This window comes from Neolamprologus multifasciatus, chromosome 3, assembly GCF_963576455.1.
Source record: "Neolamprologus multifasciatus chromosome 3, fNeoMul1.2, whole genome shotgun sequence".
NCBI classification, from domain to species: Eukaryota; Metazoa; Chordata; class Actinopteri; order Cichliformes; family Cichlidae; genus Neolamprologus; species Neolamprologus multifasciatus.
In genome coordinates, this window is record NC_140441.1 from 39,997,976 (window position 1) to 40,016,511 (window position 18,536).

The 18,536-nt window shown below is 39.1% G+C and overlaps 1 protein-coding gene and 1 pseudogene across 2 annotated transcripts; both read left to right on the plus strand.

Annotated features, from left to right (window-relative positions):
- Positions 1–368: 368 nt before the first annotated feature.
- On the plus strand, positions 369–11,897 carry LOC146523148 (zinc finger protein basonuclin-2). Its single transcript, XM_085154193.1, has 7 exons — positions 369–420; positions 6,368–6,553; positions 7,248–7,417; positions 7,490–7,555; positions 8,363–8,749; positions 8,857–9,448; positions 10,838–11,897. Exons 1-7 carry the CDS (start codon positions 369–371, stop codon positions 11,626–11,628), a joined length of 2,244 nt encoding a protein of 747 aa, XP_085010319.1. The 3' UTR covers positions 11,629–11,897.
- A 4,304-nt stretch (positions 11,898–16,201) lies between these two features.
- Positions 16,202–18,354, plus strand: LOC146523149 (Fc receptor-like protein 5; annotated as a pseudogene). Its single transcript, XR_014873123.1, has 3 exons — positions 16,202–16,494; positions 16,574–16,819; positions 16,905–18,354. The product of XR_014873123.1 is annotated as an Fc receptor-like protein 5 (transcript).
- The last annotated feature ends 182 nt before the right edge of the window (positions 18,355–18,536 follow it).

The following is an 18,536-nucleotide window of genomic DNA, read 5'->3' on the forward strand; positions in this document are numbered from 1 at the left end:
ACTGCTGGTGTGCACAGAAAGCTTTTTCCTTGACAGTCACTGGAATCGGGTAAAAGCTGTCTCCCTCCTTCAGCTGTTGACTCCTCTGTCATTTGCTTTGAAAGGAGTGGGTAGCTTAGCTTAGCATCACAGAGAGGACAGCTGGGTTAGTGTTTTTCACCAATAGAAAAGTGACAGGTTCATTGAACAGGAGGCAGCGGTCAGAGTTTGTCCCGCTCTCAAACGACAGATTAAGTTTAATTCCTGATGAAGCAGCAGCTTCTCTCATAGAAAACCAGATTCAAATGACAAATCTGAGGCCAGCTGAGGAGCTGTGAATTCCCTCAGAGGATAAAAAACGTAATCCAGAAACAAAGATAAGCTCCGGCATGCAGCGACACAACAGGATCGCCGGCTTTAACCGCTTCGACTCGTGCCACAGTGACCAGCAGCTGCACTTGAGGCTACTTATCTCAGCGTTTCCCAGAAAATTACATACAAACACAATGTCTCCTGTGACTGTTAGAATCTGTGAAGTAAAAATATTTCCACTGGGGACGAAAACCTGATAGCATCTATCCACAATATTGGCTCTTCTCGTAGTTAAAGCCTTTGCTTTAAAATGTCACAGTCTACAAAGGAAGGATGTGACGGAGTGGCCATATGTCAATAACAGAACGCTAACCTCCATGGAATAATATCCAGGAGGTTTCCAATGAAGCAAAATGTTTCTGCGCTTTTTATTTGTAATTCTTAAACCTCTACAGAGTTCAGGCAAATTTGTTAAGGACTACTTTCATGTTTAAATGCATGAAATATTGCAGAATATACTGTGTATGAGATCAGGGACTTCAAAAACTAAACAAATTGACAAACTTTATCTTTACAGTCAGTTTGAGACATTTGCAGGTGTGAAGATCTGAAAGGGGAAAATTGTTTTGGCTCAATGGTAGTCCAGAGAGTCAAAGGCAAATCAAAAGGTGCACCTTGATGGTATATTAAAGAATTATCTGAGAACCCCAGGCTTATAATGGTTAGTAGTGTTTCAACGGTGTTTGATGGACTATGAGTCCAAGTGCTTGGGTATATTGTTCATGGTGATCTGGATATTTGTTGAGTAAGTAATTGGTTTGCAGTTTTGAGGTTCAAATACTACAAGTTTGTTCTGATTCTGTTTGTTCTTTGGTCGTGGAAATTTGGTTATGGAAGGTTATACCATTTCTCTCTTTAGAGAGTGCCAAAATCGAAGCCCTTAGTATTCAAGAGTACACTAGAACTGTGTGGTAATTACCTTCTCAAATGGTTTAAATCATCTGTAAAATTGTCCAGTTTTTCTTCTTAACCATAGTCGTTCCTCTGAAACTTGTTAAAGATCAGTAAATACAGCTACCTCATTTGCAGGATGACTTTAGGATTGCAAACCTGCCGTTTGCAGATGGGTGGAGTATCGTTACCCATCGGCAGCCACATTAAAGTATTAATAATAAGCCTTGGCTTTTTTCATGTGACGAATCGGCCTCTACTCTGAAGTCTGATGTCTGATGTGACACCGCGAAATGTCAAACAGCAACTTAATCCCATGTTATCCTTTCACACACATGACAGACGTTAATCCGCAGCGCGATCCTCAAACTGTAACAGGATTAAAGACCTGAAAGGGCCGCCTTTTCATGGGTTTGTTTTTCTATCAACATCATAGGAACTTTCTTCCAAGTTCGAGCCTCCTGTTCATTAAATAATAATACGACTAAAGGCTGGAACACCGAAAGAAAACAAAACATCAGTACAAAAAGAATGAATTAAAAGGTGTCAGCGTCCTGTTTCTGTTCTCGATCTCCCTTATGAATACTCCACAAACTTTTCTTCTCCATCTCCGAGTCCTCCCAGCATGCTGTCCTAGTTCCACCTGTGACAGCGCACACATTTCATTTAAGCACACACTTAAACACACACTTTCCCAGCAGTGACTGCATTGCTGCCAAGTTGGACTCACTACAAAGAGAAACCCTCTCACTCTCCAGAGCAATGACACAGATACAAAGGGGGTGGGATAAGGGACTGCAAAGAGTGGGGGAGGAACGAAGATGGAAAGAGAGGACACACTCAGGCACTCAACATGTCCTGTTAAATATATGTTTACCACAAAACACACACAGAGTCTTTAGTGTCATGTAAAATTCACCTCTGGAGCCCGCTGAACTCAACGTTTGAGGTGACAAATGGCAGAAAAGTGACAGACGGGGAAAAGCCATGCTGGAAGCAGAGCAAATTTTTTATGTATTAGCTGTTTAAATGGAGATCAGGAATACTAAACCCAAACATGTGCAGGGGGCCTGAGGAAAGAGCTAGTTTGAATAAACTCTTTAGAACAGCTGAAAGTCAGGTTGGATCACACCTAGGGGCCACACATTCTTCATTCCTGTTTAGATCATTTGAATTGAGTTTGAAGCAGAATGTCAACTTCGTCATGCATCTGCAAAAGTCTCAGAATCACGTGTTTAGAGATGAATTGATCTAAAGTAATCAATAAAGTTGGGACACTGTAAAATGTGAATAAAAAAAACAATTTCCAATAATTTGCAATCTCATAAACCCACATTTTATTCACAATAGAATCCATGAAACATTTTAAATGTTTAAACTAAGAAAATGAGCCTTTTAAAGAAAAATATTAGTTCATTTTGACTTTGATGGCAGCAACACATCTCAAACAAGTTAGGAGGACATGGCAACAAAAAGCTGTAAAAGCAACATTTGCAACTACCAAAAAGTTCATTCACAAAAGCACCTAAAGTATTTTTAAACACCTTGAGTTAAAGTGTTGTTTCAAACATACTTTAATGTTAAAGTGTCGGAGAGCCAGTGTAACCTGGTTCACTGAGTTTCCTGTAGACTGAGCCAAGAGTACAGGACCAGGACTTACAAACACACATCAGGACGAGGAGAAAGAGGGGGTGGTCCGCTGCTGTGTTTCAAACACCACCCCTCAGAGAGGTTCTGCTCAGGAAGTATGTCAGGGAGCGGCGATGATCACGCGCTAACGGGGTGTTATCGTCTGATATTTTAATTAGTACGACATCAAAACGGGAAAGAGGTCCATTGGATCCCAGCAGACAGACAGCCTGTCCAACAGCCCTACCTTCACTGTATGCGAGTGCCTCCACCTCACAGCAACAATACAAGAAACTTTTCAGGTCGTTTCAGTTCCCATGAGGAACAACTGTGAAGTCTCTCTGCTTCTGGTATGACGTTTTTTTTCTTCTGCTGATCTCGGTGTGAAGGACTGAACTGAACTCTGGTCTACTGGATTATTTGAATTCACAGCTTAATTTAAAATTTTCTTTTCATCCTAAATCTGCATAATGGGTTCTTAATCAAGCCTAAATAAATGTTCTAATTAAAGGTTTTTAAAAACATTAAAAGTACTTTGTTTAAGATTTGGGTGGTAACATCAATTACACTAGTTTTATTCTAACACCAATAAATACATTGACATATTTCATCAGTCCTCTTATTTTATGTCTTATGAAATAGTTAATTCCATCTCTCTTTGATCTTAAGATTAATTTAAAAAAGGCTCCAAGAAAGAATTAAATGTGTAGTGAAAAAACGTGAACAAAAATATATGCAGATCACTTTAAAAATAAAAAAAAAAATCTTGAGCAGTAACTATCCAAAACAAGTCTCAGATTATTCAACTTCTGGATGTGACCCAAAGTATTTAGATATGGAAAGTTACAGCGCTCAATGGAGGAAATTATTTTAAAATTTTAGTTATTTTAAAGATCTATACAGAGATAAGATTATTGAGAAACGCACAGAGAAAGGTAATAACTAAACTTAGTCCTTAACAAGAGAAAATTACATATTTGTGCAGCAGAAACATTTATTATTATCTCCCAATGCCTCAGATTTAGCTGACGATCAGATCAGATTCTTTAAAAAAAAAAAAACACTTTAACTTCCTTTAGTTGGAACAGTGTGACGTTTCTTTCTTTCTTTTTATTCACAAGAGAACTTGACTGCTTCATTAAGCTCTGAGAGAACAAAACTCTCAGGACGATATAATCAATTTAACCTTGTTGCTGTTTCTAACTGCAGGGCAGAAGTCCCACTGTCACCCTGATTCAATCTGACCCTCGGGTGGGGAACCTTCCTCCCTGGGGGAAGCTGTTTCTCAGGGGACACAGATGCTGATGGACACACCAAGGGCAGCCTTATTTATTTAGTAGTCTTAGAGCGGTGTCTCTCACGTTAGATGACCTGTGAAAGAAACAAAGTAATATGATGTCAGTTTTTAAATCTGCAGCCAGGACTATGGCTAAAAGAAGGAGGAAACAATTTTCGTTTTAACAGATAAAACGTTTTAATTGATTTTTAGATTTCTGGGCAAGCACTGCATGGCTTGCTTATCCTTTCTAAATGCACATATTGTTGTGTACTTTATTCTCTTTTTGACTAGCTTCTGAGTTTCTTTGCAATTTATTTATTTTTGTTTGTTTTGCACATGGAGAAATAAACAGGGTGGGCCATTTATATGGATACACCGCAATAACATGGGAATGGTTGGTGATATTGAAGTCCTGTTTGTGGCACATTAGTATATGTGAGGGGGCAAATTCCTCAAGGTGGGTGGTGACCATGGTGGCCATTTAGAAGTCGGCCATCTTGGATACAACTTTTATTTTTTCAATAGGAAGAGGGCCATGTGACACATCAAACTTATTGGTAATGTCACAAAAAAACAATGGTGTGCTTGGTTTCAACGTAACTTTATTCTTTCATGAGTTATTTACAAGTTTCTGACCATATCACAAAATGTCACAGGAAATTATTCCCACCTGTGAGTATCAAAGTTTAACTCCTCCTTGTGACATCTGGATTGTTTTTACTTTTACATTTTGTATATACTGTTGGGGTTTTTTAACTTTGAAATATTTCATTTCAATGTTCAATTTTTTATATATGACTTACATTTTCCATCTTTCATAAGATGGAAAATGGAACTACCATCAGCATCATTGCCATTATCATAATCTTTCAAATCTTACAAAATTTGTTTAATTTTTATATTTGAAACTTCTGACCTCCGTTTTTGTGGTGGTGATGCTGGGTGTGTGGCTTACAGGTTTTCAACAAAAAAACAACAACACATGATTGTTATTATTATTTGCTTATTTCAGATAGTTTTCCAACTTCTGTCTTGAAAAGCATCAGAAACATGAAACTACCATCAGCATCATTGCCATTATCATAATCATCATATTCTGTCAGGATGGGAGACAAAAGAACAAAAGTGGCCCAATCACATCCAGTGAGTGTAGCTAGAGGGTGGAGTCAAAGGATGGAGCGCCCTAAAAAGAAAAATAAATACATGAGGGAGAGAGAAAAGTGGAGTTTTGTACTGGAGAGATAGAAAGAAATGAGAAGACAGAGTGAGGAGGAGGGAAAGACGGAAAAAGGAAATGAAGAAATAAAAAGACAAGAAGAACCACAAGGAAAGGAAAATAAAAACCAAGAATCCTAATAAAAATAGGAAAAGGTTCAAAATAGAAAGAAGAGGTTTTTTTGTTCATCAGTGGAGAATTTAACATCGGCAAAAAAGGTCAGTATGTCTTTTTTTATATAATATAAACATTCTAATAACTTTAAACCATGAAGAAAGAACATCTAAATATTAATTTCACTACATTTTCAACAAAATATGTGTCTATATCTATCTATGTCTATATCAGGGGAAAAAATTATATCTCAAATATATAAAAACGATTTCACTCAACAATAATAAAAAAAAATCTGATTTGTTAAACAAGAAAGTTGGAAACACGTTAAATTAAATGAATTTAAATGAGCATAAAATAGAAATCATTTTAAAAACAGATTGTTTAACATCATTTAAAATTATATTAAGTATATAACAAAATAAAAAACATAACAAGTCTGACCATTTCTGAGAAAGAAGGAAAAGAAATTGTACATTAATGATTAATAAGAATATAATAATAATAATTAATATATTAATATATAATGCTATATAATAATATATATTATGTTAAAACAGTAGTTCATATGAATCTTAATAAGTTGTGATCAAAACCCAGTTATCAAAAAGGAATTTCACTAACTGATTATCATCAATCACACTCACAATTACACCCAATTGCGTTGGTATTTAAAACAGTGGTGAATCATGTCTGCAAAAAAGAAGTCATCAGCACATTTATGATAAATATTCATAAAAGTTTTAAATAATCACAGTGACCAGTCAGCTAGAGGTTACATTGTATTTGACCAATCAGAGGCCTGAGCTGATGTTTCTGTTCTGACTGCAGGACCGAGACGTGAGGATGACTCCAGACCCAGAGGAGGTACCGACTCTCTTAATGAGGCATACACATTTGTGTTTTATTACAAATATGTCAAAGTGGAAAATACAAATGTTTAAGTTTCAAATGTGTCGTGCTTCGGCAGTCCATCAGGTGCACGTTATCCTGCTGCAGCTGCGTGTGTTTCAGACCAGGAAGTGTACAGCTCAGGTCATGTGATTGCTGTGGACACGGCTGGGTGGCACATGGTAATACCATGGATACACATTTTATATTACACTGTTACATACACTGTTTGTATTTGAGAGGACAGTAACATTAGCCTTAATGATTATTGATAATAAAAAAACTGTGTCTCCATAATATAGGTGACAGGTTAATGTCCCCGTGATGCAGGTATTCGAACAGATGTGTGTATTGCAAAGTCCTGGAGACTGAAAAAAAAATGTTTATATAGGTTTAATAAAATTTGAGTCCCCAAATGGCAATATTTAATTAAACTGTGTTAAATAAATTTCAATAAATAAAACTGTGCTTTTTGATATGTAAAACAGAGGTCATGTGTCTGACGAAGCTAAGTATTGAGTCAGAGTCGTGGAAAACAAACTTCTTGACAAAATGTCAGTAGTCATGTTAGCCCTCAGAGTGCAGATGTGCGCTGTCACTATGGTGACATGGAGTCAGGTGTCGCTGTCATCACATCAGTGTGAGCATCTGGAGTAAGCATCTGTACACTCGCACACACAAATGTTGCAGTGTGTAGATGGTAAACACACATCTGTTGCTTTGACAAACACGTGAGTCGTACCTGTGGCTGGCCTTCAGAGGCATCTTATCACTTTTGACCTTTTTGTATATTTTTTAATCACCAGATTATCACTGATGTAACTCATTTTTCATTTTTATAAATACAAAACTTGGAAACTGTATTTGCCTCTTCAGCACTGGAGAAGCTCGAGGCCCAGCCTCCCTCCAGCTGTGGTCCAGTGGAGGTGGCTCTTCCTGGGGTGGTGTTCGACCTGAGCTCCCTGGTCTTGTACGGAGCTCAGGCCATTCCTGTTCGTCTCAAGATATTGCTGGACCGCCTCTACAGCATCCTGACCCCAGAGCAGGTAAGCAAGTGCACCTGTGTGATTGGTAGTAATGCAGAGAAGCCGTTTGAATTTACTTTTTCTCTTTTCCAGGTTGGACACATGCTTCACACTTTGGGCTGGAATTTGGGGGATTATGTTAGAGGCTACATGCTGCAGGTAAACTACTCACAGTAGTGACTGAGTGAATATGAACATCTAATGTCTGACATTAAAATAACCTGTACTTTGCGATACCATATGAAGAAGTAACAGCTAAAACGAATATATGATTAACATTAAATAATTACAAATTAATTGTAAATCAGCAAGCATGAGTATATTCTTTACCTTTTGGGTTTTAAGTTAAGGATTCTCAAAATTGAGTTTGTAGTTTTGGGGGCATTCAAAAGGCACCAATTAGATGTAAGCGTTTACTAAATCCAGGTAAGAAGAAGTACACACCTTTCACCAGATCCCAGAGGAAAAATCAAACAAGAATTGCTTTTATTACTGTGGCTCAGATTAAAAGGTGGATGATATTTAGAAACTAACGAGAAAACTAAAACTTGAACTTCTGTTTTTAAAACTGCTCCTGCTTCTGTTTTAGCAGATTTGGACTAGTTCTTCACTATTCACACATAATGTACACTCATTCTGCTGAAGTTATAAAACAACTGTTGCATGTTGATTTTAAATTGTCCTCAGATGAAGAAGTGCTGAAAAGTGTAAAGAGTAAAGTATGAATGTTAATGTAAATATGACTTGAGCCTAAAATACTTTGAGTAGTTAGTAAGACTAGAAAACAACTGTTTAAAAATAAGTCCATCCAGCTAAGCAAGCTTTTTGACTTTTCGTGCCAGTAGGAACCTCTCCTCACTTGCTCTCAAAGCATCACTTTAGATTTACAGTAATTAACTGATTAAAGGCAGTGCATGATGGACGTTTTCCAACAACCAAACTTAAAAGAGCTTTCGTTCTCTGCAGTTTCCCAGTGGAAAGGTTTTGGACCGCTGGTTTATGGTGACTCCAGAAGAAGAAGTGCTCATCTTCAAACAGTTCCTTCGCTTTGGAGAGACGCGACCCATAGTCGAGTTGATGCTTCAGACTGCAGACGGTGCTGAAATCCTCTCTGATCCTGAGCTGAAACACAGCAGCTGCCAGTCAAGCACGAAAGAAGGAACGACGATGATGTTAAGGAGTTCAAGAGGAGATTCACGAATGGTGACCAGTGTCTGTCATTTAGAAAAAAGCAGTCCTGCTGACCACAACAATAATGTCCGCCATTTTGAAAAGTTTGCTGGTGGACTTTCTTTTCTGCTGCCATTCCATTTTCCAAGCTCGGCCTTCCACTGTTTGGTTTCTCCCACTAAGGTAATCAAATGATATTAAGTTTTTTAAATACTCGAAACCTCTTACATTAAAGTTCCTCCAGATTTAAGCTTCTTACATTTACAATTACCATCTTTTTTTTCTATCAGGAGCTTATTCCTCCCAGTAAGCTGACACAGTTTCTACGAAAGTTCCATTGCAGCAAATTGGTTGAGAAGCACAAGCCAGAAGGAGGAAGAACAGACCAAGAGACTGATCCAATCTTACGTCAGTGTATAGGAGAACTGGCCGTAAAAGTCAAAGCAGACCCCGATAAGCCAAGCCCGCCTCGCTCGCTGTGGTATCCCTCCTTCCACAGTGAGCAGGACTATGACCTTCAGAGGGGAACAGCCAAACACGAGAGTGACTTTTCCCTTTCTCCTACCTTAAACCCATCGACAATCATTTCTTCCTCTTCCGTCTTTTCACCCATCTCCCCCTCTCCATCCTCACCTTTGAAGATTTCCCAAAAAGTGCCAGGCTCCCATTCTTCTTCTCTACATCCTCTCCCTTCCTTCTCCTCATCTTTCCTTTATCCTCTTCCCACTGCCTCACTTTCTTCCTCCCTGCATCCTCCCCACTCCTCATCTACCACCCTCCATCCACTCCCCTCCACCCTCTGCTCTGTCCCTTCATCTGCTGCAGGAGGTCGGAAAGGGAGGGTCTGCTGTGGCGTTTGCGGGAAAAGCTTCTATGACAAAGGTATGGATCCTCAGGCCTTTGTGAGTGTGTGTGTGCAATAATAGAGTCTGAAAGAAAAATATATATATATGTATATATATATATATATACTATAAATTATCGTATAATATAGGACTTAATTTTTGTGTTGCACTTTTATATGTGCTGTATATCAAGTGTCTTGTGCAAAAATGAGAGATCAGAATGTGTAATGTATACCTCAGTATCACTATACGGATAACAAAATTTACTTGGACATGACAAAGTTAAAAACATCAGATGGATATTGTGTAACTAAGTTACAGCTAACTGGCTAACTGCGTAATCTATGCTGTTACTATAGAAAGTAAATGTTAGTTACGCATCCTTAAATGGTTTACTGACAGCTTAAACAAGACTAACATTAAACATGCTAGTATTATGTATAACATCCATCCCGCCATTTTCTTCCGCTTATCCAATTCAGAGTCGCGGGTTGGGCTGTATGGAATGCCAGGACTGCCATAATGAATTAATTAAATACACCATTGAATAATTAATTAAATGTTGCAATAATTAATTAATTACATGTGTCATAACTATTTATTTAATTAATTAATTCCAATTTTAATTAATTATTGCCACATTTAATTAATTATTTAATGGTGTATTTAATTAATTCATTATGGCAGTCCTGGCATTCCATAGGGCTGGAGCCTATTCCAGCTCTCTTAGGGCGAGAGGCAGAGTACACCCTTGGCAGGTCACCAGTCTGTCACAGGACAAACCCAGAGAGACAGGCAACCATTCCCCTAACCCTAACCCTCTTTCGACAATTCAGAATCACTAATTAACCTAACCCTGCTAACTGCAGCATGGTGGTGTGGTGGTTGGCACTGTTATCTCCAAGCAAGAAGGTCCTTGGTTTGAATCCACCATCTGGCTGGGGCCTCATTTTATAAAGTTTGCATGTTCTACTCATGTCTGTGAGGGTTATGTACAAGTACTGCTACAGACATGCAGTTAGTTATAAATTTGGATAACAAAGTATTTTTGGAGTACCACAGGGTTCTGTTTTGGGTCCTATATAGTTTATCTTGTTTTCTTGGGGTTCCCCTTAGTCCAATTAAATATTCTCTATTTCCTTACTCTATCTTTAGACTCCCGTACTTCATGGTATACTTAGAGAGTCTTTTTTCTGCCAGTAAAGCAGCCTATAAAAATGACCTGTGTCTGTCCGATGGAGATCCACAAGATTTAATTCAAGGTCTACTACTCTTGTCTATTAATGATCTCATTTTTGAATCATACACCAGCATTAATGAAAATAAACTTTGATTTTAATTTAATACCATTTAATTTTCAGCCCTGATAAGTTTTTATTTGTAGCTCGGTAGCAACCTAATAAAAATCCCATTTTAATTTGTGCAGGAACACTGAAGATCCATTACAACGCTGTCCATCTGAAGATCAAACATCGCTGTACAGTGGCAGGCTGCACCATGGTCTTCAGCTCGCTGCGTAGTCGAAACCGACACAGCGCCAACCCAAACCCAAGACTTCACACGAGCAGCAGCAGAGACACCTACAGAAGCTTACACTCTGACCACACAAGTGTTCACACTGATACACAGATACATGGCTCTAAACAGGCTCGCAAAAACACACAAGACAGTCACATGTATGTGTATAGGAAAAAGGAAAATGCCAACACATTTTGGAAACATACTAAGGATTCACAGGCACATGTGCACACTGTGGGGAGTGGCTTAAATGGTCACAAAAACCTCCAACATTGCTTTCTTCAGAGCATGCCACATCACGCTGACTCAACTCCTGTTTCTTTCCCTCTTCAATCCCAGAACCAACACACCAATCCCACCTTTGCCCTAAATAACCCCCAGGTCTTGCCTCCACCCCACCTCCATTCAGTTCATACTGCTTCTTCTCTAGGTTCCCCTCCCTCTCTTATCCCTGTAGTCAGTTCTGCAACAGACAAAATCAAACACCCCCTTCTGACTAACCATTCTTCCAGCACCACCCCAATTTCCCAAGAAAGTTGTGACACTCAGAGAGCATCCCATTACTGCGAAGGAAATCAGTGGCAGCCGGAGTCAATTGGCCCCGTGCCAAAGAAGAAGCCCAGGAAGTCAAGCATGCCAGTGAAAATAGAAAGAGAGATGGTGGAGCGGAGGAGAAACGAGAATGAAGAGGAGTACTGAAGAGCCACAGAGTAGCTGTTCAAAGTTTATATTCAGAAGTAAACTTTTTGTGAAAGAACAAATACAGAAAAAACAAATGCAGCGTGATTACAATGGTAATTTGTTATCTATGAGTTATTGTACAGGCCTCAGAGAGACTTACAGAATAGATTCTTCTGCAGAGTTTGAACAAATATGAAGAAGAATCAGAGACGTTAATAAAGAATCATTTCTCAGTAATATGAATAAAGATTTAAATAATTTTTTAACATGATTAAAAAAAATATTGAAAACAGAATGCTCATGTTTCACTATAATTGGTATATATATATATATATATATATGGTATATATCTCAATTTAACCCAATATGTGATTTCAGTATAGTGTAGTCCACATAAGTACATTTAGAGTACTTTAAAGTCCATTTATCCTAATCATCTCCAGAATAAAGATGACAGATGAAGGCAAGTGAGAACCACAGAGACACAATAGAATCATTAATAAGAAATATGAAATTTGACAGAACATGAGGTCTGCTTCAGGAGTGATGCTCTGTGGTGAGTGAAACCTGATGAACATGTGGAGTCTGTGGGTTACCTGTGGGTATGTGTCATTATAAAGACACTGTGAGGACAGCGAAGATTAAGTATGGACAGAGCACCACCAGGTAGAAGACCACTCTGAACACAAGGCTGAAGGGAGAAGAAATGAAAGATGAAGCTGTAGATGTTGGTTTTTCTGTAGAGAGAATCCCACCTTTTCAGGTGAATATGTGGATGAAATAAGAGGTGAAATCAGAGTGAAGCTCCTCACCTGTGACAGTGATCCAGCTGGATGGAGACTCTCCATGACCGCTGATGTCACACTTGTAGAGGCCTTCATCAGACCTGGAAACATGCTGGATGGTCATGTGACCTGTAGGCTGCTTCCTGATGAAGGAGCCATCTTTATAGAAAGCAGCTGGGAGGTTGGAGGGAGTGGTCTTTGTTTTACAGAGCAGAGTGACGTCATCTCCCTCCATCACAGGGAGGACAGGACTCTGCAGGATCACTGATCCACCTCAACACAGAGACAAACTACAGCATTTCATCCATTTACACACAGCTTCATCAACACTAACTCCACACACTCAGCTCACCAGTGACTGTCAGCTTAACCATGTTACTGATGGGACCCTCAAAAAAATTGTTTTCTCCCTTAGAGGGAGGGGGCTCTGTGGAGGGAGAAGAATAAAAAACGGGGAGGACCAGCACTTTTCTATGCACAGACAACATGGAGCCTTTCATTCTGCAGCCCTGTGTTCCTCTGTACTTGGACAGGGAAGAGATAAACAATTTTTTTTCACACAGGACGTGATTAGTCACACATATGGAATCCGATACACACTTCCGGAGTACCCTCACCGGATGCAATTCGTCGCGCTTATGGATCATATTACACACTTCCGGAGTACTTCCGGTAAGGTCAAAAGGTCAAGGCTAGGGCCATCAATCAAATTGGAGACATAAGTCGTAGTGTTATTTTTTTTGATAACACCTCCCACCCACTCCATGACATGCTGGTCAGTCACACGTTCAGTGAAAAGACTCAGACGAAGACAAAGAAAAGCACCACAGAATGACACAAGAAATCATTCCTGCCTGTGGCCATTTCCCTCTACAACTCATCCACTTAACACACTGTTTACTGCAACAGCTACACCCTTTTTGCACATATTCTTCCTTTTTCAGCTATTTATTAATAAGTGACCTTTATGTGTGTATATATATGCCTGTATATATTGTGATATTCTTAGTTAGTGTATTGTCTGTCTTTGTTAATGTTTTTTTATAATGGAGCACTGTAACAAAAAAGATTTTTTCCTAGGGATCAATAAAGTATTCTGATTCTCATTATTACTTCCAGGCTGGACGACTGTAATTCATTATTATCAGGATGTCCTGAAAACTCACTGAAAAGCCTTCAGCTAATCCAAAATGCTGCAGCAAGAGTACTGACAGGGACTAGAAAGAGAGAGCATATTTCTCCTGTTTTGGCTTCCCTTCATTGGCTTCCTGTTAAATCCAGAATTGAATTCAAAATCCTGCTCCTCACATACAAGGTCTTAAATAATCAGGCCCCATCTTATCTTAATGACCTTGTAGTACCATATCACCCTATTAGAGCACTTCGCTCTCGCTCTGCAGGCCTACTTGTTGTTCCTAGAGTATTTAAAAGTAGAATGGGAGGGAGAGCCTTCAGTTTTCAGGCCCCTCTTCTGTGGAACCAGCTTCCAGTTTGGATTCAGGAGACAGACACTATCTCTACTTTTAAGATTAGGCTTAAAACTTTCCTTTTTGCTAAAGCATATAGTTAGGGCTGGACCAGGTGACCCTGAATCCTGCCTTAGTTATGCTGCAATAGATGTAGGCTGCTGGGGGATTCCCATGATGCATTGAGTTTTTCCTTTCCAGTCACCACTCACTATGTGGTAATAGACCTCTCTGCATTGAGTGATACTTGTTATTAATCTCTTCCACAGCATGTCTTTATCCTGTCTCTCTTCTCTCATCCCAACCGGTCACAGCAGAGGTCGCCCCTCCTCTCTGCCGGAGGTTTCTTCCTACTGTTGCCAAAGTGCTTGTTCATAGGGGATCATATGATTGGTGGGTTTTTCTCTGTATGTATTATTGTAGGGTCTACCTTACAAAGCGCCTTAAGGCGACTGTCGTTGTGATTTGGCGCTGTATAAATAAAAGTGAATTCAATTCAATTGAATACTAATCAGAATGTCCGTAGTTTGATTCCCGATTACTTGAGTCCGCATGTTGGAGTATCCATGGGGAAGGTGGCTGAACCTTGAGTGTGAGTGTGTGTGAATGCTAGACAAAGTGCTTAGATAGAGAATAACGTACAGTATGAACGTGAGTGTGTGTATGATTGGTGAATGGATTGATGATTGGAGCAATTTGACATGAAAAGTGTTAGAAAAGTGCCAGTCCAGTGACCAACCCGAAAGATGAGATATACAGGTGAATCTCATCGACCCCAGAAACCTGGTGACTACAGAATATTTACCTGTACAGGTGAACAAAAGCTACCGCTAACATCCTTTACAGAAGGGTCTGTCAGTGAGGTTTATTAGTCTTGATGGAAATTTTAGGATTAGGAATAGGATTTTAATATAGGAGTCTAAGGAAACTAAAGCACGTTCAGAACCACTACCTTAGTGATTGTCAGTGAAAGCATCCCACAGCCTTCTGGGTCAGCTGTAATTTATTATCCATTGTGCCTTATTTTCTGGTTCAGTTTTCTCACCTACAACTTTTTTTATTACTTTAAAACTCTTTTTCTACAAACAAACAAAGAAACCTTTTCATGATGATCACTACAAAGGAAACCACAATACTGACATCCTATCAAAGAGGAAGAGGAGGAGAGGGAGGCGGGTTTTACTTTATATGACAGTGAGCTGATATCAGTGTTGGTCTGATATCATTGAGCAGCAGGATGGAGGAAACGTCTCTGCTGTGTCTGCTCTGTAAGCTCACTCTGTGTTTTTCATGCCTCTGCTGTCTTGTTGAATGTGAAACTCTGAACTAACCTGAGTTTAATTTCTCTTTAGATCTGATCTCACTGCTGAGCTGCACCACAAACCAAGGTCAGTAACCTTCTTTTGTCACACTGTAAACCTGGCAGACTTAGCAAAATGTGAAATAGTTTTTAAAAAGTAATCTTTTTGTCTGTTTTCATGGATATGAATTCTCCATTTTCTTTTCATTAGCAAGTCTGCATAAAAATTTTGGCTGTTTAAAGATGAAAGTATTTTTTGACTCACTTGAAGAGATTATTAAAGTTGTCACCATACACAGGCAATTACAATGGGATGCAAAAGTTTGGGCAACCTTGTTAATAGTCATTATTTTCCTTTATAAATCATTGGTTGTTACAATAAAAAATGCAAGAGCGTAGATTTGGCAAGGATGGAAGGGACATGTCCCCACCAATATCCAGCGATTATTGAATTGTCTCCACCAATAATTTGATCTCTTCGAGTAAAGAAAAACAAAATTGATAGAAAGAAAAAAACGATCTGTCAACGCCTCATTCACCTGAGCTTGAAGGGTAGACCCCCCGCAGGGGCGAGAGGGGAATTTATATGTTTAAAAAAACCTAACCTAAATGACAGCAACATCAAGTTTTCTTTCTTTTTAAAGAACGGTCGTACTCGAACATGGGCCGGCCACTCTCAGCGATTTGATATGACTACATGCTCATCCAACTGAGCTAAACCTACGCCGTTTTTCTTTCTTTCTTTCTTTCTTTCTTTCTTTCTTTAGGAAGAATGTTTCATGTGTAGCACATATGTTGTTTAGATACCTCACCCTTGCATCAAAGAAAACAAAGCTCTGAAAAGTAGAAACATTTAAAACCCAACTATCTTTTCTAAACTGAACAGAGAAGAAGTTTCATCTTTCACTGTTTCAAAATGGGCAAATTTGAAACATTTGGGGAGATTCTTAAAGCTGTGAATACAGACCACCAATTACTTTCACGACCATATGTCACAGCAGAGGAGTCAACTGGCAACTGTCTCATGATCAAAAAACATACACAATAAATATCCTGCTCTCTCTATCACAGCTCGTCTGACTGTGAGTCCCAGCAGCTCTCAGTTCTTTAAAGGAGACTTTGTGTCTCTGAGCTGTGAGGAGGACGACAGCTCTGCTGGATGGACTCTGTGGAGAAACACAAGCACAGAACAGAGGACTCAGTGTAGAGATGGGTGGGAAAAACCAGCTGGTTCATCCTGTAACATCACCTATATCCTCATGTGGGACAGTGGAGTTTACTGGTGTGAGTCCAGAGAGTGTCATCAGTAACATGGTTAACCTGACAATCACTGGTAAGCTGAGTGTGTGGAGTTAGTGTTGATGAAGCTGTGTGTAAATGGATGAAATGCTGTAGTTTGTCTCTGTGTTGAGGTGGATCAGTGATCCTGCAGAGTCCTGTCCTCCCTGTGATGGAGGGAGATGACGTCACTCTGCTCTGTAAAACAAAGACCACTCCCTCCAACCTCCCAGCTGCTTTCTATAAAGATGGCTCCCTCATCAGGAAGCAGCCTACAGGTCACATGACCATCCAGCATGTTTCCAGGTCTGATGAAGGCCTCTACAAGTGTGACATCAGCGGTCATGGAGAGTCTCCATCCAGCTGGATCACTGTCACAGGTGAGGAGCTTCACTCTGATTTCACCTCTTATTTCATCCACATATTCACCTGAGGTATATTCACCAGGTGGGATTCTCTCTGCAGGTAAACCTACAACCAGACCTCCACTCACATCTACAGTGAGATCCACCACTGCTGTGCCACTTTTGACAGCTCCACTCCCTGACTACAGCTCCCTCCAGCTTGCGTTCAGAGTGCTCATCCACCTGGTGGTGTTCTTTCCATACTTCATGTCCACTCTTCTCATGATATCTTTATATCAACTCAGAGCCAAAGGTAACACTCTGAATCACTCACTGAACAATCAATATGGTGATGATTAACTCATCTCTCTGTCTGAACTCCTCATGAGTTAACAGCAGATACATTGTAAAACTTATCTTTCAGGAAATGAACCTCATCCATCAGTGGACAAGACGCAACCCAGTCAGGCTGAGCAGGGATTAGATGCCCACTATGATGATGTCACTACAGAGCATCACTTCTGACCTGAAATTAAGCAGAGACCTGCTCATATTGCATTCAGGTCCTGTTGCAGTTCCTGTAAATTTCCACACTGGAAACAAACTAACCCTTGTAATAATGCCTCAAACAAAGCAGCAACATATGTGATGTGCACTCTCACTGTGTCATAATATCCTGGAGTATCTGACATCCACAGGAGAAACTCAGACAGAGCCCAGGCTGAGTTACTACACGTTACATCATCAAAGAGAAGAGAGTTTCTTTAGATCCAACGATCAAAGATCAATAACAATATTAAAAAAAACAAGAAATGAAAAAATAATAATTATTACAATATTACAGTACTCTCTGGTTGTTTGCACTCTCAACACTTTCTCAATCCTTTCACATTAAAAGCCTTTTGTTTAAGAATACAAACAAAAAATCTTTGTTAAATTCTGTCTGTTGTTAAATGTTTCTAACAGTTAGTAGCAGCAGGTTTGCCTGCCTGCACTTTATAGAAAGAGCCTGCAGGATGCATAGAAGCTCTTTACTGACATCTGGTGGCTCAAAACAACAACTGTTTGAATTCTAAATTATATTTAATTTATTTTTTTAATATAACTATATTTGTGTACAAAGATCTGTAGCCAGTTGTGTGATGGAAAGTTTCTGCTCTTCTCCGTGTCAGGCTAACCTGGCTGAATGAAAGGCTCCACAGTGTCATGCTCTGCCTCCATATAATCTTTCAGTACTAAATATTCCCACATGTACAGCTCTGCTTTTCTCACCATGATAAATAATGTGTGTCTATAAATGATTTGGTGCTTGTTGTTCTTGTTGGTCAGTTGTGATGCAGACTGCAGTACTCTGTACTGTCGTTTGTCTCTTTGCAAAACAGATTAAACCGCACAAAGACGACCTGTTCTTGTGTGATTCAGTTTAGTTCATATTTCCATAACAGTTAGTGGTAGTTCATACACACAATTGTTTATGCTTTTTGTTTCACAGAATGTTTGATGGTAAAGAGGTTCTTATTTAAAAAAAAAAAAAACTATTCTAGATGGTTTCTGTTATATACGAACCATTCTAAAACATGGACATCAAAAGCTGATTAAAGAGGGATTTTATTGTATTTATTAGATTTGTTATAATTAGTGATTTTTTTTAATTATTATTGTTATTATTATTCAACACAATTTAAATATAAAATAAATAAAAAAATAACTTAAAAAAAAACAGTTAAGCACTGTTGCCTCACAAGAAGAAGCT

What these genes read in the sequence shown, in the direction of transcription:
- LOC146523148 (XM_085154193.1), top strand. Translation starts at nt 369, where the DNA reads ATGCAGCGACACAACAGGATCGCCGGCTTTAACCGCTTCGACTCGTGC. An exon ending in ACACGGCTGGGTGGCACATG is followed by an intron (nt 6,554 to 7,247) that starts GTAATACCATGG and finishes TTGCCTCTTCAG; the next exon opens with CACTGGAGAAGCTCGAGGCC. An exon ending in GTTTGGTTTCTCCCACTAAG is followed by an intron (nt 8,750 to 8,856) that starts GTAATCAAATGA and finishes TTTTTCTATCAG; the next exon opens with GAGCTTATTCCTCCCAGTAA.